We start from the raw sequence: 21737 nt of genomic DNA on the forward strand, positions 1-21737 counted from the left end.
AATATCATATCAATGCAAACTAAACATGAATTTGATAATTAGTAATCTTTCTAGTTACAAAATGCTTATTTGAGTCATTTTCACTTCAAATTTTTTAGCTTAATATGTGAAATGATCATTATACCCTTAGAGTGAGTCTTGAGATTTAATATGTGAGATGCTCCTTCTCTTGAAAGTCTAAAGCAACAAAATAGGAAGCTCTAACGTCTTTATGATCAAATTCTCTCAGTGACCAAGAAGCTTAACAAATAATTCGGTGATGTATGACTTTGAAATAAATTTGATACTAAATTACACCTCAAACATTGAAAAATAACACACATTGGGCCCATTCACACCAGTGACCAACAAACACTGTATTCTAGTCATTTTCATTGCTATTATATTAATCTTTTATGCGGGCCCTGCTGGGCCTATTGGCTTATCTTTTACAGAGCGCACAAATCATCTCAAACCCTATCATAAAGCAGGAAAAGCTTTGACCTTTTGTGGGCAAAAAATTGGAGAAAGAAAGGAATGAGTGTAGCAGTAGCAGAGAAGGTGGTGTGTGTGACTGGAGGAGCTGGGTACATTGCATCGTGGCTGGTGAAGCTCTTGCTCCTCCGTGGGTACACTGTTAAAGCCACCCTTCGCAACCCAGGTCACCACCACTCTTAACTTTTCATGTTTATAAATTGTTGTTTATGAAAATGCAATGTGTCATAGGTTATGTAGTACAAGAAGAGAGCATGGGCATGGACATACATATAGAATGACAATTCCATGGTACCCATGTGGAATCCTAACTCTAATCAATCTCAATTGGTGCTTCAGACTCAATCTGAGACTTTTGAATAAGTAAGAAAAGGTTTCAACTTCCCATAGAATGATCCTAGGAAAATGATTCACTCTTTACAATGTTTTGTTGATCTCTTCCTCATAGATTGAATGGAATTTCATAACAATGTCTTACAAACTGATCAAGACCTGCAGAGAAGGCGTTGGGAGAAGCAATTAGGTGTAGGGACATCTTTCCCCAACTTCAATAAACAGTATTGTTGGTTTATTCCTAATCTGTTTAAACTTTTGAGACCATAATTTGTTGAGGTATTAGAGTTTTTACCTATGTTCATTATTGTTCGTTGCCAAACAATTGAAGTTTTTGGGAGCTCAAAATACATATTTTTTTACTTTGTTGAAGTGTCTTATTATAAGATGCCTACACTGGGGGGAACCCGAAAATCAAATTCAGCCACATAGGAGCATAACATCGATCTGAAGTGGGCACTTTCCTGATACCAAAGCCATTTGAACTCTAGCATATTCTGCAGGGGGACTTAGTTTTCAATCTGAGGTTCCATCTTCCTGATGATCCTTATGGGCAGACTGAGTAACATGTTGCTAAATGGTTTGACTTACCAACACCGACTACATGATACTTCAAATTGGATTTTCATTCAAACATGCTTTTGAGATGGTATCTTGTATAATCATGACATGGGTTAGTCATACAATTATATGCCACAGATGATCCAAAGAAGACAGAACATTTACTTGCACTTAAGGGAGCTAAGGAAAGGCTCCATTTGTTCAAAGCAGACTTGCTAGAAGAAGGATCTTTTGATTCTATAGTTGAAGGATGTGAAGGTGTCTTTCATACTGCATCCCCTGTCCTGCTTGAAGTCACCGACCCAAAGGTTCATCCCATATAACTACTATTGCCTTCCTGTAAATTGCATATACTTGTTTGCTGGTTTTATTCACACTCTTATCATGTTGGTCAAACAAATAGGGAGGACTTCTTGTGTGATTCAGTGTTTTAGTCCATGGCTGTCTTTTTCTCCATTCTGCTTGGGCCACTAAACTTAGTTTTGCAGTATTGTTGATATTAACTTTCCCATTTTGCTCCATATTCCAGGTAGAGTTAATCGATCCTGCTGTGAAGGGAACACTCAATGTTCTTAGATCATGTGCAAAGGTTCCTGCTATCAGAAGAGTGGTAGTAACATCATCCATTGTTGCAGTAATATACAATGGAAAACCTCTAACCTCCGATGTGATAGTTGATGAGACCTGGTTTTCAGATCCAGCTTTTTGTGAGGAATCAAAGGTGGGTATACATGCTAATTTCTCAGTGCTTATCATCTATTTCTCTGCTAATTTCTTTTTTCAAGGTATTGTATATGAGAAATTTAACTTAATATCCTAGTCATGTTAGTGAATTGGATTTCTTCATTGCAACAATTCTATATATAAATTGAATCTTTGGTTCCTTTATCAGCTTTGGTATGTGCTTTCAAAGACGCTAGCAGAGGAGGCTGCTTGGAAATTTGCAAAAGAACATGGGATTGACTTGGTTACAATGAATCCTGGGGTCATGATCGGTCCTCCCCTACAGCCAACAATCAATTTGACTATGGAGATAATTCTGAACATGATAAATGGTACTATTCAGAAATTAATAAAAATAATGCTAATGGTTTATGTTTCTATATAAATCAACCTATGCTTGTCTTCTTTATTCTACTTTTGCGGTAAACCAAAGGTTAAATGATCGATTCCTTAAAAGAAAAAGAAAAAAATAAACAAAAATCTTGTTGAAACTAAGAAAATTTGTTTGTAGGGGTGCCACTGGTTATTGATGGTGATGGTAAAAGCACAACAATACTTCCCATTTTTATTTGAAGGCTGTTTTTTTTTTCAAAAATTCTTTTGGACTCCCAACATATGCAGCTTTTTACCCTTTTCTTCTGTTCTGCTTTTGCTTCCAAAAGCAAATTTCAAATGCTAGATCTTTTTGCCTAACTAGCTATACCAATCCAAAATCAAAATACTCTATTCCTGTTCTTCTTTTATAGCATACTCTTCTGCTGTTGTTTTAAACAACTACTGATATTTTCTTCTCAAACTTTGGTGCTTAATCTTTTGCTACGCGCATACATTACTTACTTTCCTGAAAATTTCTAGAGAAAAATCTGAATGAAGAACATATATTTACATGTATTAAGGACACTGTATTTAGAATTCTCCATATATGAGATCTGTATGATGCAATTGATTTGTCAGGAGTATTGTATTGCAGAAGTACCTTATACATTTCCGAGTTCAACTTACAAATGGGTTGATGTCAGAGATGTTGCTAATGCACATATTCAAGCATTTGAGATTTCTTCAGCTAGTGGAAGATATTGCATGGTTGAGAGAATAACATACCGCTCCGAGGCCATCAAGATCTTGCATGAACTTTACCCTGCCATCCACCTTCCTCAGAAGTAAGTTTTTACTTCTTACATGGTAATGCTAATGAATGGCATGTTAATGGCATCAGTGGAGTAGCTCTTAGATACGAAATCGGGAGAAGTAATCAAGCTTTAGAGTCACCATAATATGATACCATTAACATGAAGATAAGGGGATCATTAGTTGCTCTTGTTTGTTATTTTAATCCCATAAGTTTTGCATAATGTTGTTCATTGGTTGCTTCTACTTGCTATATATTTCGGTTGGTTCATATTATTTGTTACAATGCTCACAATCTAAGCCATGCTTGTTGCTACAAATACTCATTGTGAATTGTCTGAATTCCATTTTCAAGGACTTCATCCTCTTAAGCTTGCATAGATAGGTTGGTTGAAGTGGAAGGATGAAGGAAGGCCTTAGGGGTAGAAGAAGATGGTTTGCTGTGGAGTCCAAATCTTTTGAGCTTTTGATTGACGACGTAAGAGGAAAGTTGATAGAGTGCATTTGGGAGAGATGCAGAGGACTAACTTCCTGGATCAAATTTGGGGATGCAAGTCTTAGTAGTTTGTTGGCTGGAGTTGAGACTTTTTGTAGAGGGGGTGATGATAAAAGTTGGTCCCTTGTTTGGGAGGAGAGGGGAAGGAAGTATAGGTTGGAGTGTCGTTCAAACAAGGCGGGAAGATTTTTCCTTTGCTCTGTTCATGATCTAGAGGCAAAACGATTTTGCTTAATTTTTCCAAAAGGGAAGGGGTTGATTGGAGGATGGAATATTTTGGCAAAGAAGTTGAGAGAGATTGGGGTGGTTCCCTCTGGAGGTTTAAAGGATTCTCTATCCATAAAGGTGCTTAGGAAGGAAAATGAGTTGAAACCAAGGATTCTCTATCCATAAAGGTGCTTAGGAAGGAAAATGAGTTGAAACCAAGGACTTTTGCGGGTGTTGCAAAATCGAAAACGGATAGGTTAGGAGACAAAGTCTGGTTGGAGTTGGAAATGAGGGAGATGTATGGAAGACTGGAGCAATTGGATCATTGTTTAGTGGATAGGTGGGAAAATGTTTCTACCCCTCTCCTTGAGTTGGATTTTCCGAAGAATTGAGCTTATCACACTTAGCTCCTCAAAGGGAGGTTGAACTTGGTTGTGTTGGGAAGAGGACTCATGCTTTTTGAGTTCGAGTTGTTAAGTGAGGTCGAGCATGTTTTAGCCAGAGGCAAGAGGAGAGTTAAAAACAACATCTTATTGAAAAAATGGTTCCTGGGGGTGGGGTGCTTTTGTTATGGAGCCAATACTAACGAGGCTTGGGTGAGAGTGGTGGGTCTTTTTCTTCACCTTTGGAGTCGCAAGGTGTTTAAATTGATAGGTGAAAGTTGTGGAGGTTTCATTGCAGTGGACGAAAATACAGACTCTATGGCAAAGTTGCAATGGGTTAGAATTTTGGTGAAGTTGGTTGGCAGGGACTTATCGACCTTTATTCAGATTGTGGTTGGGTTGGGGAGTTTCTCAACCCATCTGTGGTGGGAAACCCCGCCTTAGTATTCTCAAGTGTTACCGACGAGAAGACTTCTCAGGAAGGGTGTTTCAGCGGATGAAGATGAAGCAGGAGGAAGACCACGCACCGTGTGCAGTGGAAGCATGTTGGAAAATGAGTTTCAGTCCAAGGTGCAGACTAGAGTATAAGATGTGTCGCCCTTTGAAAGTTTTTCAAAAAGTGCTACAGACTTTTCCTCTGATTCCTTTACAAGGGGGACTGGCCCTGAGGCTATTATTGGAGAAGAAAGCCTAGGGAAAATGGGTCAAGGTGAAGGGGGTGTAGTCAGAGTGGGTGGGCAATGTTTTGGGCCTGAAGAGCTTAAAATTGGGTGTGTTATTTGGGTGGCCCATGATAGAAGTGGGCCTAAAGAGGTTAGTCTCGAGCCTGTTCTTGCGGAAACCCAACTGCAAGGGGTGGAAAGTGAGCCAAGGCCTTTTCTTTTAAAAGGTTGTTTGGTGGGCTGTGAAGAGAGGCCTTTCTTGCTTAAGGGGTCATTAGTGGGCTACGAGGAGTTGTTTGAAGTGGGCTTTGGGCTTGGAGTAGTGGGTTTAAAAACAGAAGAGGAGGTGATAGAGTCCTATGTTTTAAATGAAGATTAAGATCTTATCTTGGAATGTTCGAGGGATCAATTACAAAAACAAAAGGAAAATAATCAAAGCCTTAAGCTCTCAAAAAGTGGATTTGGTCTGTCTGCAGGAGACTAAAATGTCAGACTTGTCTCTAGGGGTGGTGCGAAGCCTAGGAGTAGGGAGATTTTTAGAGTGTGGAGCTTTGAATGCTAGGGGTGTAGCTGGAGGGGTGGTATTTTCTTGGGATAATAGAGTGTTGGAGTTGGTAGGAATGGAGGTGGGTCTTTTCTCCATTTCCTGTTGGTTCAAAAATTGTGAAAATGGTTTCGTTTGGATTTTTTCAGGAGTATATGGTCCTACTATGAAAAAATACATAGAAATTTTCTAGGAAGAGTTAGAAGCCATTCATGGGCTTTGGAATGACCCGTGGTGCATTGGAAGAGATTTTAATGTGATCAGATTTCCAAATGAGCATAGAAGGGGAGAAAAGGTGTCTTCCTCAATGAGAAGATTTTTGGAGGTGATCGATGATCTAGATTTGAGGGATCTTCCTCTTCAGGGGGGGCCGTTAACCTGGAGTGGTGAGTTGAACAGCCAAGCCATGTCAAGATTGGATTGATTTTTGGTTTCAGAGGACAAGGGGGGTCATTTCAATGGGGTGGTACAGTGTATTCTTCCCAGGCCAATGTCTTATCACTTTCCCATTCTATTGGATGGTGAAAGGGCTAACCCCTTTTCAATTCAAAAACATGTGGTTGAAGGAGGAAGGATTTAAGGATTTGCTGAAGGGGTAGTAGCATGGTTTAAGTTTCAGCATATCCTTTAGCTTTATCCTTGTAGAGAAATTAAAGGCTTTGAAGGTCATTTTAAAAATCTAGAACAAGGATGTTTTTGGGAAGGTGGGGTGAATAAGAGATTGACTTTGAACAAAGTGGTTTTCTAGGACTCTCAGGAGAAGTTGCATTTTTTATCAATGAAGGAGCTGAAAGCTAGAAAGGAAGCAAAAAGGGATTTTAAGAAATGGGTTCTTATGGAGGAGATTTCTTAGAGACAAAAATCAAGAAAAGTGTGGTTGAAGGAAGGTGACAGAAATACGGGCTTCTTTCATAGGATGGCTAATTCCCATTGAAGGAAAAATTATTTGTCTAAGATCAAAATAAATGGAATATGGTTAATAAAAGAGCAAGAGATTAAGAGGGGCATGGTCAGTACATTCCAGAACCTTTTGGCAGATCTTGGTGATTAGCACCCATCTCTGAATGGATTGGACTTTGATAGAATTGACGTTGAGAAAGCAGCTAGATTGGAGGAGGTTATTACAGAGGAAGAGGTTTTTTCCACTCTCTCATATCTGAACGGGGATAAGGCACCCGATCCAAATGGCTTCTCTCTAAGTTTCTGGTAGTTCTGATGGGATTTTGTGAAAGATAAGGTTATGGGTTTTTTGAAAGAGTTCTATGAGTATGGAAGATTTGTAAGGAGTTTGAATTCCACTTTCTTGGTTTTAATCCCAAAGAAAGCGAGCGCGGAGGACCTTAGAGATTTCAGACCAATTAGTTTGGTGGGAGGCTTGTACAAAATGTTGGCAAAAGAGTTAGCTAATAGGCTTAAGAAGGTAGTGGAAAAGGTGGTGTCTTCAGCTCAAAAGACTTTCGTTGATGGAAGACAAATTCTTGATGTTGCCCTAATTGTCAATGAGGCAATAGACTCTTTGTTGAGACGGAATGAGAGTAAGGTGTTATGCAAGTTAGATATAGAGAAGGCATATGATCACTTAAATTGAATTTTTTTGTTGTTTGTGATGCAAATAATGGGTTTTGGGGAGAAGTGGACTGGTTGGATTTCCTGGTGCATTTCCACTACAACGTTTTCTGTTTTGATCAATGGCACTCCAGTGGGATTCTTCAACAGTTCAAGGGGGCTACGTCAGGGGGATCCTCTTTCTCCTACTTATTTGTGATCGGGATGGAAGCTCTTGGTAGGCTCATCTTTAAAGCAGTGAAAGGGGAGGGGGGTATCTATTAGGCTACAAGATAAAGGAAAGAATTGGAGATGGGGTTTTGGTTTCTCATTTGTTGTTTGCTAACGATACTCTAGTTTTTTGTGAAGCTTCCCAAGATTAGATGGTTTATTTAAGCTAGTTGTTAATGTGGTTTGAAGTCATCTCAGGTTTGAGAATCAATTTGGATAAGAGTGAAATTTTGCTGGTAGGGAGAGTAGAGAATTTGAAGGTTTTGGCTATTGAGTTTGGTTGTAAAGTGGAAAGGTTTCCAACTTCTTACTTAGGGCTACCTTTTGGTGTGCATCACAAGTCCGTGGCTATTTGGAATGGGGTGGAAAAGAGATTTCGGAAAAGGCTTGCCATATGGAAAAGGAAATTTATCTTTAAAGGAGGGAGAATTACTCTAATTCGAAGTACTTTGTCAAGTATGCCCATCTATTTGATGTCTTTACTACATATTCCAAGAGTGGTTAGTTTAAGATTGGAAAAAATTCAAAGGGATTTTTTGTGGGGAGGGGGAGCTTTAGAGAGGAAGCCTCGTCTAGTAAAGTGGGATACTGTATGTTTGGACAAAAGGAAGGGCGGTTTGGGAGTTAGACATCTTTATAGGGCCCTTTTATGTAAGTGGAATTGGTGTTTTGCGAATGAAAGAGAGACTCTTTGGAAGCATGTTATTAGTAGGAAGTTTTGGGAGAAAGAAGGGCGTTGGTTTACTAGTGAACTGAGGGAGGGTTTTGGAGTAGGTTTTTGGAAGGAAATAAGGAAGGAAGGGTCTCTTCTGCAAAACAAAGTTGTATTTTTTGTGGGGGAACTTCACTCTTTGTAATATTTTTCCCCTCTTTGTATGCCTTTATAGCTTTTAAAGAGGTTTGGTTAGTAGAGTTGTGGGACTCTTCAGGAGAGGAAGGGGTTTGAAGTCCTAGGTTCTCTAGGCCCTTCAATGATTGGGAGGTGGAGGAAGTGGAGAGATTACTTTTGACAATTTAAGGAATGAGGCTTGACCCTAATTTGGAAGATAGAGTGTTGTGGAAAGAGACTAAGGACGGGATTTTCTCTGTCAAATCTCTTTATAGTGCTCTAGTTTCAAGAAGTGTTGTTCAATCTCCTAATAGCATCATTTGGAGCCCCTATGTTTCTACTAAAGTGGGTTTTTTTTTGCTTGGGAAACTTCTTGGGGTAAGGTTTTAACTTTTGATCAACTTAAAAAGAGGGGGTGGACTTTAGCTACTATATGTTTCCTTTGTTGTGCGGAAGAAGAGTCTACTGATCATATTCTAATTCATTGCACAAAGGCAAGAGTTTTATGGGAGTTATTGTTTGCTCTTTTTGGCGTAATTTGGGTCCTTATTCAGTTAGAGATACCCTTCTTGGTTGGTGTGGTATTAACATGGGTAAGAAGCGTAGTAAGGTGTGGAAGGCAGCCCCTTTGTGTCTTTTTTGGGCGATTTGGAAGGAAAGAAATAGGATTGCATTTGAAAATGAGGAGCTTTCGATTCATAGGTTGAAAAATTCTTTTGTTTGTAATATTTGGTTTTGGACTAAGTCGATTGTAGATGAAAGACCTCTTTTTTTAATTAGTTTTTTTTATTGGTTGGGTTCTAGTTAAGGGCTAGTGATTTTTTGCATCCCTTTTTCTTTTTGTTCTTGCTTTTTGGTGCCTCTTCTATACCCCTGTATGCTTTTGGGTCAGCCTTAAGGTGCCCTTTTTTCTAATATATTTTTTCTTTGTGTGTTTACTTATATAAAAAAAAAAAAAAGTATACTTGATCAATCAAGAAATTCTCAAAAGATTTACAAATACTTTTATATTGCCAATCATGGCAGGAGTGCAGATGATGAGCCTCTTGGGCCAACCTACCAGATATCCAAGGAAAAAGTGAAAAGTCTGGCCATTGACTTCATCCCTCTTGAGGTGAGCTTGAAGGATACCATTGAGAGCTTGAAGGAGAAAAACTTCATCCACCTTTGAATCATGGAATTTACAGGCAACTCATTTGTTAAATACTAGTAAAAGGTGTCTAGCTCTTAGTTTCAAGTCTTGATAATTCATCTTGTTCTAGTATTCAGCTGCTAGCTTCTTTATTATTATTATTTAGCATATGTCACCTGTACATCTTTGCATTTCAAATTTCTTATATATATGGTTTTTTCTTTAGCCTATGTTTGGTTCTTGGAAAATAAAACAAATGTTAAGGAAAACGATTTTCTCATATTTGGTTTTACTATGGAAAATGCGAAAGAAAGTCAAATATAATTAAAATTATTAAAAAAATTGTATATCTTTAAATTATTTAATCTTTACATTAAAGAAGTTTGAAGTACTGTATAACAATAATTTATTGACTTTAAATTTTTATTGTTTTTCCTTCACTTTTTCTTTCATTCAATTTTTCCTCTCTATTTTCTTTCCCTCATATTTTTCTGCAAACTTTTTTGGGAGGCAAACATAGCCATATTATTTTTATTTTTTGGATTCTATTTAAAGAGATTTTTGGTATTATGAGAGGAACTTAGAGCTATAATATTTCCACGTGAAATCAAGGATGCTCTTACAAACTCAATAACATGACAACTTGTTAATTGAAGAAAACAACTTTTAAAATTAAATTCCAATGTTCCATTTTTTTTTTCTTAATTTTATCAAATTATTGATAAGCATCACAATACAATTTTTAGGACAAATTACAAAAATCACCCTTTTTAAACAATGCCTAACTTATGTTATGCTCAAATGTCATCAAATACTTTCTATTATTAAGAATTCCCATAAAAAATAGAAAAAATAAATAAATAAATAAGTGTATTTTCATGCACTCATGTAAAAGTAATTACAAAATAGAAATCCTCTAAAAATAAGTGAAGTTTTATGTGCTCATCGATCAAAATAGTATTTAAGATAGTCAAATGTACTATTTATGTCAATAAAAGGGAGTTCCTAAATGGTCAAAGGTAAAGTACCTCTGACAAAAAAGTGTATGAATACTAATTATTTTTAAATAACTTGAAATTTGTATTTTATAAATTTGGGTTTCTATTTTGTGGTGACGAAATTCTGAATTTATAAATAAATAATAAAAATCAAAATCATGGGCGCTTTAGAAAATTTCTAATCCCTGACACAAATTAACCAAAAATGGGAACAAAAATGGCTTGGAATCATCATTTCACCCTTTAATCCAAGACACTCACTTGAAAAAAAAATCAAGATTCGTCGACGTTGAAAAAAAGCCGAGCAGGTAAAAGAAATGAGAGAGAAAGAAACCAAGTCCAGATTGATGGGAAAGGGGATGGGGCGTGATTTAATGTTGATTTATTGGACTTCTGAGTTCTCACCTCTCTTACTTTCCCATTCTTTTCCATTTATTTTTCTCTTCAAACTCTTTTCTTTTCCTTTTTTTTTTTTCAAAAAGGAATATAAAGCGTTCTCTTTCATTTTTTTTTCTTTTTTACTTCCTTTGTAATAAATGTTGTATTTTTTTTTTTTTAGAAATTAATAGAACTAAAATAGTAATTTTCTCAATTTTTATATTATTATTTTATATATTTTTATATTAACTATTTAAAAAATATTATGAAAATTTGTACCTTTCTCTCTAATGAGTTTTGGAAAAAAATAATTTCTTTAAAACATTAATTTCATAAAATAATTTGCTTCTCAAAATAATTCCAAAACTACTATATCTTATTCACACGAACATATAAATTATATTATTTTTATTGTTATAATTATTTTAATTTTAATAATTATTTTAATTTTAATAATATATAAATTATATATTTATGACATCACCGGTTCGACCGCGGTTTGACCGTCGATCCGACTAATGAACCGTGAACTGACAACTTTTTCGGTTCAATAACCGGTCCGGTTTTGAAAACATTGATGAAAACACATTTTTCCCTTAAACAAATCATCTAATAAACATATAAACAAATTTTGCCACAACAAAACATATTAAATAAAAACTCGTATAAATGTATATATGATTATGTTATGACTTCTTTTATTAAATTCTAATGAAGATCTTAATAGAGAGGTTTATTTAATATTTGAATATAGTTTAAGATAGTAGTATGCAAAAAAAAAAAAACACTTATGAATATTTTTTAAAAAAATTTAAGCTAATTTTTAACATAATTTTCTTTGTTTATTACATACTATTATCAAATTTGATAAGTTTCTTTTGTCAAATTCTTCTATTTATTACATAATCTTAGGTTATGTTTGGTTTATGGAAAATATCAAGGAAAGAAAAAAAAATGCAAAGAAAAATGATTTTTCATATTTAATTGTCTTATGGAAAATATAAAAAAACCAAATATAATTAAAACTAGTTAAAAACTTATGCATTTTTATATTATTTAGTATTTATATGAATGAGTTAAAATAAGAAAAATGAGTTTGGAGTAGCAAATAAGAATAATTTATCGATTTTTAATTTATTTTTTATTTTTTACGTTTTTCTTTCCTTCTACTTTTCCTTTGCATTTTCCCTCAAATTTTCTGGGAACCAAACATATCCTTAAAGATCCATTACATCATAAGATTGTTGAATTTATGATTTGCATGCTATTACACCTCCAAGCCACAAGACCAAGCTTGAAGGTACCAATTTAGAGTATTTAGGACCAAATTTCTCATAACATTTATTCCTTCCTAGGACTTCATCTTAAAAGCCAAACTTAATTTTTGAAAGCAAAGGGTAGATTTTATAGATATATTTGAATAAAACTCTAAGGTGTGAGTATAACACTTTTTGTTGAAAAAATACAAAGATTCTTGTTTTCAATTAAAAGCAATGAGCAAAGAAGATTTCGTGATAGCAAATTTTTTAATATGAAATTCTCTCTATTTTATATAGAAGTAACACCAACTTTTTATTTCTTCTATGTCTCATTTTAGGCTAGGCCCATGCCTTTTTTAAAAGCAATGTCAATCATGAATGTCCAAATATGAAACAACCTTTTTCTAGTAAATTTTTTTCATAAAAAATGAGAAAAAAAAACCCCATATGAAAAATGCTTGGAGAGATTAAACGTAACAAAGACTAGGGTATAACTGAAAATCGAAAAATTGATAAATCAATTTAAATCAATAAACAACCAATTAAATTAATTTGTTATTCAATAACTATTAAAGTTAGTTCAGTTTTTGGTTTTCTTATTTCCTAACTAATAAAAATTGCATCAAAGTGACAATATAAAAATTATCTTTTTATGATTTATAATTGTTCGATTTTTCTTCATAATATGCCTATTGGTGAATCAGATGTTCTTCTTTTGCCGACACCAAGCCAAGACTAATTAGCTTGAGTAAGTGCCCCAAAGGTAAGAAGAGACTAAGAAGGTGGGATCTTTTCCTTTAGCTTGGCAATAGGAATTGTCTATGTCTAATCAAAAGGCCTAACCGCAGTATTAGAACATCATACAGAAATGGTTGGGAGCTCAAGAATACGCTTTTTGAAAAGCCAATCATAAGGCACCCGAGGTATATGGTCTTGACTTGCCAGTGCGAATGATGGGTGACCTAGAAAGACGGTAGGAAAGAGGTTTTTTGTAGTATTTATCACTTAGTTGATAAAATAATTTATCATTATTAGATTATTATTAAATACATTTTTAAATCCATTCATTATATTATGAGCTAGAAGTCTTAAATGTATTTTAAACTTCATATATAAGTTGGTTAAAATATGGACTTAAAACTTAAATTAACTCGCATCTAACTTATCATCTAAACCAAAACAAAACAACCTTAAACAAGTTTGATTTCATTTCATTTCTTTATCTCCAAAAGATTGATTCAATTTGATTTAAACAAAAAAACTGACCATGTTAGTGCCATGGATTTTTCCTCAAAAGTTCACCTATCGCCTCAAACTCTTTAAAGTAGAGGTAAGGATTCTCGCCATCCATCCCCCTAGAATTAGGGTAGTAGTTAAATCATAGTCGGTCTAATTTGGAATGGTTACGCATAATATGGAATTACCATGCATGAAAGTTTTGGAGGTCGTAATCTCTAAAGGTTTGAATTTAAGGAATCTAATTCCCCTCATTCTCACCATAATTGCTACCATGTTTGGCTATGTTGGGAGGTTATGAGGGGTTAATGTGAATCTAACCAATCAACTTTGACTATCTCTAGTCTAATTTGGTTTATTAAGGTCAACCACAAACATACAACACCTCAAGCAACACAACTCCAACAATCCATCACAATCAACAAGCAATTAAATAAAGAAAATTGAAACTAACATGCACAAATGCAAATAAAATGAAATAAAAGGAAATGATGGTGGAAAGAATCCACCAGATTGTGATGACGATCACAACCAAATAAACTCCCACCTAACTTTGTTGCATTTCTTGTGATGCACCCTTCCCAAGAATGATGCCAAAAACTTGAGTGCTTCCAACTATGTATGTAAAGTGCAGTTCCCTAAGTATAGGGAGTTGGTTGTATTGTCAGGTGTCAATCCTCAAAAAGGTGACCTTGGGGTGTAGGGGAAATGGAAAGGTTTGAAAGATGAATGAAACTTTTTGAGGCAATGTTTTTTATTCAATTGATAAAAAAAAATGTTGATGAGTTTTGTGAAAAATAATGAAAAAACCAAGTGAATTTAGGCTAAAAATTGACTTAACAAGATTTGAAAAGGTCCTAAGGATACTCAATTAAGTTAAGTCAACTGAGACTACCTTTAAATGCTTCAAGCTAGAGAATTTTCAATACAAGCACAATTTAATTAAACTTAATGTTATCATATACTTGTTATTTAGATCTCTTTGTGAATGCTTAAAGCTCTTACTACCATTTTTCTTGCCAAATTATCACATTAAGGGCTCAAGAATGACCATCTTAAGTTAAAATGGTTCTCACCACTAAGCACTTGGGATACCCTCAAAGAGGTCCCTTAATTTTAATTTCCTAGTATCAAGGAATGATACTTATAAGTTGATTAAATCATTAATCATCTAGAATTATAGGGAAAAAGGGTGGTTCGAAGTGCCCCATCTCTTGAGCATAATCTACTAATCAAAAAGCATGAAAATAGACACAAATTTAAGAGCAAAAATAGAGCAAAAGAAAATGGGTATTAAAATCTAAGATTCAATCAAATCCAATATTACATTAAACCAAAGCTTAAAACCATGTATATTCAAATATAATCAAATAAAAAGATTTTGGGACATTACAAAGCAATTAAAATATGCAAAATAGTAGGTACAAGAGTGTGGCAACCCAAGCTCAAACCACAACTAGGTTTCCTTTCCCAAAGCTCTCCAAAAGAAGTGATTAATAGTTACCAAATTCCTTTTTTATAGGTTCTCAAATGATGCCTTAGTTAGTGCACCACATAGAGGTACCAAAAATAAGGTCAGAGATCCAATATTGGCTTGGGAAAAGTCCAAAAATGGGGGCCCCACACATTCCTAGAGCTTTAGAGCAAAATGATTGTATCATTGTAGCATTAGGCAAAATGCTGCCAAGCTATAGGGTGTTGCCATCCTGGCACCAATTTTTCTAATAGCGGGTCTTTTACATCTCAAAATGACAGCACCATTGGGGAGAATGGTGCAAGGCTATAGGGATGGTGTCATCTTTGCACCACTTTCTCTAAAATGCTCCTTGACTCTTTCAACATTTTCCTTATTTTTCACAAAACTTTCTTGATTTTTTTCATATAGGCAAATGATGTCCAAATCTTTCAAAACTTATTAATATTGATTTGAAAAGAATCTACAATTTAACCAAATTTACTTGAGCTAATTTAGAAATCTCTAACCCCCTCAATTAGCCTAAAACTTTTTATTGGTCAAAATAGGATAACATCATTGGTCTTCGTACCACTTTGATCCTTCAACTCTACTCATGCCCCACTCTTACATGATCTCCCAATAGTTTCTCAAGGTCATCATTATTCATGAAATAGTTATAAATATCAACAACTAATTGAAAATATGAGAAAATGAAGCATACACAAAGTATGATGTAATTAACTAGTTAGGGAGCACTTTTAATGATAAAATCAACCTTAAGGTATTATAGGGTTTTTGCCCTTTACCATCCAATATATGACATTAATAAATATTATAGGGTATTGGAATGCAATTAATTTTTTTTTTTTAATGTAGTAATGAGTCAATTACAGAAATAATTATAATTTTATAGAGTCAGTATTTTTCAACGAGTCTCAATGGTTCCAGATGAATTCAATTTTATATTGACATAGATAATTGATGAAGAAATAATAAGAATTGGATTTGGGTGCAATAATATGTACTAGAATGCCCAATAATGCACCGGATCATGTAATTTAATTGGATATGGGCTTTTATTTAGCTTAGATCCCCAACTAATGGGACTTAGTCACTTAATGTCAGCCAATGACCTTGGGGAACTAGAGTGGACTTTATATATAAGCTCATTATGGATTTAGGGTTAAAGTGGCATGTAGCGCAAGATTGTGATTCGAGTCATCGTCGTGGAAGACGAATAATCATTGAGATCTTTCCTTTCACCCACTAGAATTTAATCAAATTTAAGAACATTCAAGTCAAAATAAGATTTTAAAACATCGAAAAAACTTTAATTTTTTATTGCATATTCCATTGCAAATGATTAGAAACAAACAAATCTTAAAAATAAGTACAAATGGACAAATTTGATATTATAAAGAATTGTTTTATTTCAATGAACTATATATATTCAATTGTTCATCAACTTATCATTTTGGAATATATTATGGATTTGTAGTTTAGATTTATTCATACTTCAACATAATAGAAGAGTTATTAATCTTTTAGGCCGGCTCGTTGGCTTATTCACCCATCTTTTACAGTAGCACACAAATCGATCATCTCCAACTCGAACCATAAAGCAGAAAGCTTTTGGCTTTTGTAGGAAAGAAACTAGAGAAGAAAAGGAATGAGTGAAGCAGTAGCAGAGAAGGTGGTGTGTGTGACTGGAGCAGCTGGGTTTATAGCATCCTGGCTGGTGAAGCTCTTGCTCCTCCGTGGCTATACTGTTAAAGCCACCCTTCGCAACCCAGGTCAGTACCACTCCAACTTTCACGTTTCAGGTCTTCTAGTTACTAATTTGTTGTTTGAGTATGAAAATGAATGGTTCATTGCCCAATTGCCTGGTTTGCACATAGGTTGTCGCACAAGAAGAGAACATCTGTAGGAACACAGAACGAAAATTCCATGGTAGCCTGGTGAAATATTCATTACTCTATCAACTGATTTTTCTGACACAATCTGGACTGTTGAATAAGTAAAGGTTAAACTTCTCATACAACGACCTAGGAAAATGATTCATTCTTTTCCATGTTTTGTTGATTTCTTCTTCATAGATTGAATGGTATTTTGTATAAATGTTTTACTAACTCAAGGCCTGCAGAGAAAGTGTTGGGAGAAGGAATTGGGTCTAGGAGCATCACTCATGTATATATTGGAAATCTATATTATGCTTCACCGAGTTCAACACACACAGGGTTTATTCCTAGTCTGTGTAAACTTTTGAGAAAAGTGATTATTTATCATTGTATTAGAGCTTTTGCTTAAGTTGAGTCACAAAGGAAAATAAAGTCCATCTGAAGTGGGCACCTTTCCTAATACCTAAGACATTTGAACTTTACCTTTTTCTGCGGGTATTAATTTCTATTCTGAAGTTCCATCTTCATGACGACCCTTATGGACAGACTAACATGTCACGAAATGGTTTGACATGTTCACCAACTCTGATTATGTGATACGCCAAATTGATTTTCCGTTTAAACATGCTTTTGGGATAGTCCCTCTTGCAATCAGAAGATGGATTGGTTATTCATTCAATTATATATTTCCACAGATGATCCAACCAAGACACAACACTTACTTGCTCTTGAAGGAGCAAAGGAAAGACTTCATTTGTTCAAAGCAGACTTACTGGAAGAAGGGTCTTTTGATTCTATAGTTGAAGGATGTGAAGGCGTCTTTCATACTGCATCCCCTGTTCTGCTTGAAGTCGCCAACCCAAAGGTTCATCCCCTATAACTACGACTGCATTTCAGTAAATTTAGTTTGCTGGTGATCACTATATATTGTGATTTCAGTGAGCCAGCAATCCCATGTGTGTCGGTGTTTTAGTCCATTGCCACCTCTTTTCTCCATTGCTGCTTGGATCCCTAAACTCAGTTTCACAATATTGTTGATATGAATATTCCCATTTTGGTCCGTATTTCAGGTAGAATTAATCGATCCTGCAGTGAATGGAACACTCAATGTTCTTAGATCATGTACAAAGGTTCCTTCTATTAGAAGAGTGGTAGTAACATCTTCCATTGTTGCAACAATATTCAATGGAAAAACTCTAACCCCTGATGTTATAGTTGACGAGACGTGGTTTTCAGATCCAGCTTTTTGTGAGGAATCAAAGGTGAGTATGCCTGCTAATTTCTCAGTACTTATCATCTGTTTCACTGTTTCATTTCCAAGATGTAGTATGCGAGAATTTTTAGCTTGATATATCCCAATCTTGTTGCATGTGAATTGGATTAATTTCTTCAAATTAACTGAATCTTTGGTTCATTTATCAGCTTTGGTATGTTCTTTCAAAGACTCTAGCAGAGGAGGCAGCTTGGAAATTTGCAAAAGAAAATGGGATTGACTTGGTTACAATGAATCCTGGGTTCGTGATCGGCCCTTTCTTACAGCCAACAATCAATCTGACTATGGAGATAATTCTCAACTTGATAAATGGTACTATTCATAAATTCATGGAAATAATGCTAGCTGTCTATTTTTCATACTGCTAAAAGTAAGAAAGAAAATTCATTGTAAATGGTGTCACTGGTTGTTGATGATGATGGTATGGATACAAGGAAAAGCAGAACACTTTTGCTTCGATTTAAAAGTAGTTTTCTTTCCAGAAAATGCTTTTGAACTCCTAGCATATGCAACTTTTTACTCTTTTTCTTTTCTCTTTTTGCTTCCAAAAAAATTTGAAATGCTAGGTCTTTTTTGCCTAAGTAGCTTCAGAAACTTAACTTTGATGCTTAATCATTTTCCATGCACATATATTACTTCCCTGAAAATTTCTAGGGAAAAAAAAAAAATCTGAGTGAAGAACATGTATTTGCATAGATTAAGCTCACTATATTCATGAATTCTCTATGTATAAAATCTTTGTGAGACGAGTGATTGATAAAGGCTATTTTATTGTAGGAGGAGCTCAAACATTTCCGAGTTCAACTTACAGATGGGTTGATGTTAGAGATGTTGCCAATGCACATGTTCAAGCATTTGAGATTTCTTCGGCTAGTGGAAGATATTGCTTAGTTGAGAGAGTTACGTACTGCTCCGAGGCTATCAAGATTTTACAGGAGCTTTACCCTGCTCTCCACCTTCCTCAGAAGTAAGTCTATTGATGGAGTAGTTCTTATATACAAAACCAAAAAAGTTAATTGAGCTTAAAACAAACCATAATCTGAGAGTAATGAAGAACTACGATCATGTAGAAGAATGGAAAGGAAGATAAGACTGATCATCAATTGCTTCCATTTGTTATTTCAGTCCTAGGAGATTTGCATGATCATGTTGTTCGTTAGCTGCTTCTACCTGCAGCATATTTCAGTTCACTGAGGTTGGTTCATGTTATTTGTTACAGTTCTCTTATTCGTTACATATTTCATTTATGGCAGGAATGCAGATGATGAACCTCCTATGCCAACCTACCAGATATCCAAGGAAAAGGTGAAAAGTCTGGCCATCGACTTCATTCCTCTGGAGGTGAGCTTGAAGGATACCATGGAGAACTTGAAGGAGAAGAACTTCATCAAGCTATGAATCATGGAATTTACAGGCAACTCATTCAGACGATGAGATCAATGCAAGTGAAAGGTGTCTCACTCTCAGTTCTAAGTCTTGAGAACTTCTTCAGTAGTATTCAACTGTAAGCTTCTTTATTATGATTCACCATTCCTCATTGGTACATCTTTGCATTTCAAGTTATATATATATATATATATATATATATGTATATGTATGGGAATAAAATAATATTTTTCATTTTTGTAATGTTTCACATCAAATAAAAGAGAATTAAGCTCCTAAGGCTATATATATGTATAGATTCCTCTTAACCCTGTCGACTCATTTTAAAGCTATAAAGGCCCCTTTGGGCTTAAAAACGAACAATATTTACACGGTTGGGTACGCACCATTACAAATGGTATAAAAGTTGATCCACAACCCTCATGTAAGGATTTGTTAGGTCCTTTAAAGGGTGTTTGTTTGTCTAGTATCCTATGATAAGGCCCATTTGGGTTTCAGTGCGGGTCATTACAATTTACATATGAAAAATGTACCAAAGTTGTAATTTGAAAAAATGTCCTTATAATGAAAATTTTCATTATTAACGAAATTAATAAGGTATCGTCCAGTATCCTACGACAAGGCCCATTTAGGTTTAGTGCGGGTAGTTACAATTTACATATGAAAAATGTGACAAAGTTGTAATTTGAAAAAATGTCCTTATAATTTCCATTATTAACGAAATTAATAAGGTATCGTCTAGTATCCTACGATTTGGGTTTAGTGCGGGTCATTACAATTTACATATGAAAAATGTGACAAAGTTGTAATTTGAAAAATGTCCTTATAATTTCCATTATTAACGAAATTAATAAGGCATTTTAGAAAATCAAAGTTCTTGTAAACTTCTAGTTTGAATTATGGTTAAATTTTTTAATTTATTTTATAATGTGTTGATAACTTAAAATTACAATTTAATTTTAGAATTTCTGTGAAATTTAAATTTTTTTTTTTAAAAAAAAAGAAGGGAAGCCTGCCTGAAGCCAAAGTCCGAAGCCTATGGGCCTGGTTTTTGGGCCTAAGGTGAGAAAAACAATCTGGACTGGCTTAGCCCGAATTCTGCTGATTTTAAGTCTAAGAAGCCCGCCTCAAGCCCGAAATATCGCCATGAATGAATAAAATAAATTATTACAACATTGGAATCTGAAAAATGGAGGGGTTTGATTCTATATGTAATATAATATTAAATTATAAAGAAGTAGGATTGTAGAGAATAGGGCAGCAATTTGGACTAATTAGTCAGGTTAATGGCTAACCTGAGTTTAATCCGATTTAAAAAACAATCAACTCAAGTCTAAGAAGTAATGATAATTAAATTTAACAAATATTAAAACAAGTTTCATAAATTTTTAATTTAGTGATAGTGATGAATCTTGGAATAAAGTTAGAAATATTAAAAGTATGTTTGACAGTGATTTTATGAAGTATTTCTAATTATTTTAATATTTGAAAATTTTAAAAATTTTAAATGCTAAAACATTAAAAATGTTTTCTAAAATCACTATCTAACTAACTCTAAAACTAGTTTTATATTTTTCTTTTAGTAATGTTTTAAAAGTAATGCTAAATAAATTTAATAAATATTGAAACAAATTCCCTTAATTTTTAATTTAGCTTATAGTGATAGATATTGGAATAAAGTTAGAAATACTAAGAGTATTATTAAAAGAAGCATATGGTAATTCAAATAATTATGATGAAATTTATTAAATTTTCAAGAATACATTTTTAGAATATGGTTCTAAATATGAGACCGATCACAACTTTCAATCTCAATCAATTTCCTCTAAAGATGAGCTTTAATCTTAGGATTTTGTCAAGAGAAGGAAATCAACTTGTTATTCTTCTTGAAAACAATTCTTCTCATTTTAAGAAGATATTTGATAAATCAATTTAGTGATTTAATATGACTTAATATTTCAATTTAAGTTATTAAATGGATTAAGCATGATGGGTAAATAGCTTAATATCTTAACTTAAAATTAAGTATTAAATCAAAATAGTTGATTTATTCTTAATCTCGAATATTTTTTGCTTTATTTGAACACCTCAAATGAGAGTATATTCTACTATCATAATTTCATATCCATAACTTATTTTTTACGGTAAATATTTTGTAGTTATTTTATATAACTACCGTGGAGATAAAATATTTAGTGGATTAAATTACCATTAAATTTAGTCTTCGATAAAAAATCGTAATTTCATAATTCAATGAAATTTGTGCTTATTGAACATGTGGTACAAATTTGGAAGATTATGAAATTAGGTCTCCAAGTAAAAAAAGAATTTAAAAAAACAATATTCTCATATGAATTAGTTTCCTAACAAACAGGAAACTAATCTCTAACTAAAATAATAATAATAATAATAATAATAATAATATTTATCTTATTGGTAAAACATTCTAAGAAAAAATTGTTAAAATCAAATAACTAAATTTCTTAAATTAAGCAACTAAATATTGGAAATTCAAAATTCAATTCCTTAACTCCACATATAAATAAATGTGACTTCCTTTATGAAAATATGGAAAAATCTAGAAGAGATCAGAAAAATCCAGATC

General features: G+C 34.0%; 1 protein-coding gene across 1 annotated transcript; it reads left to right on the plus strand.

Annotated features, from left to right (window-relative positions):
- The first annotated feature begins 416 nt into the window (after positions 1 to 416).
- On the plus strand, positions 417 to 19200 carry LOC100257572 (phenylacetaldehyde reductase). Its single transcript, XM_002267131.5, has 12 exons — positions 417 to 640; positions 1507 to 1676; positions 1898 to 2089; positions 2261 to 2426; positions 3071 to 3251; positions 9143 to 9230; positions 16233 to 16368; positions 17169 to 17338; positions 17544 to 17735; positions 17896 to 18058; positions 18524 to 18713; positions 19000 to 19200. Exons 1-12 carry the CDS (start codon positions 517 to 519, stop codon positions 19142 to 19144), a joined length of 1917 nt encoding a protein of 638 aa, XP_002267167.2. The 5' UTR covers positions 417 to 516; the 3' UTR covers positions 19145 to 19200.
- The last annotated feature ends 2537 nt before the right edge of the window (positions 19201 to 21737 follow it).

Source organism: Vitis vinifera, chromosome 13, assembly GCF_030704535.1.
Source record: "Vitis vinifera cultivar Pinot Noir 40024 chromosome 13, ASM3070453v1".
Taxonomy (NCBI): Eukaryota; Viridiplantae; Streptophyta; class Magnoliopsida; order Vitales; family Vitaceae; genus Vitis; species Vitis vinifera.

Bases quoted from the DNA above. Each gene is read 5' to 3' on its own strand.
- LOC100257572 (XM_002267131.5), top strand. From the start codon at position 517: ATGAGTGTAGCAGTAGCAGAGAAGGTGGTGTGTGTGACTGGAGGAGCT. The intron at 16,369-17,168 runs GTCAGTACCACT...ATATTTCCACAG, and splicing joins AGCCACCCTTCGCAACCCAG to ATGATCCAACCAAGACACAA. The intron at 17,339-17,543 runs GTTCATCCCCTA...TCCGTATTTCAG, and splicing joins TTGAAGTCGCCAACCCAAAG to GTAGAATTAATCGATCCTGC.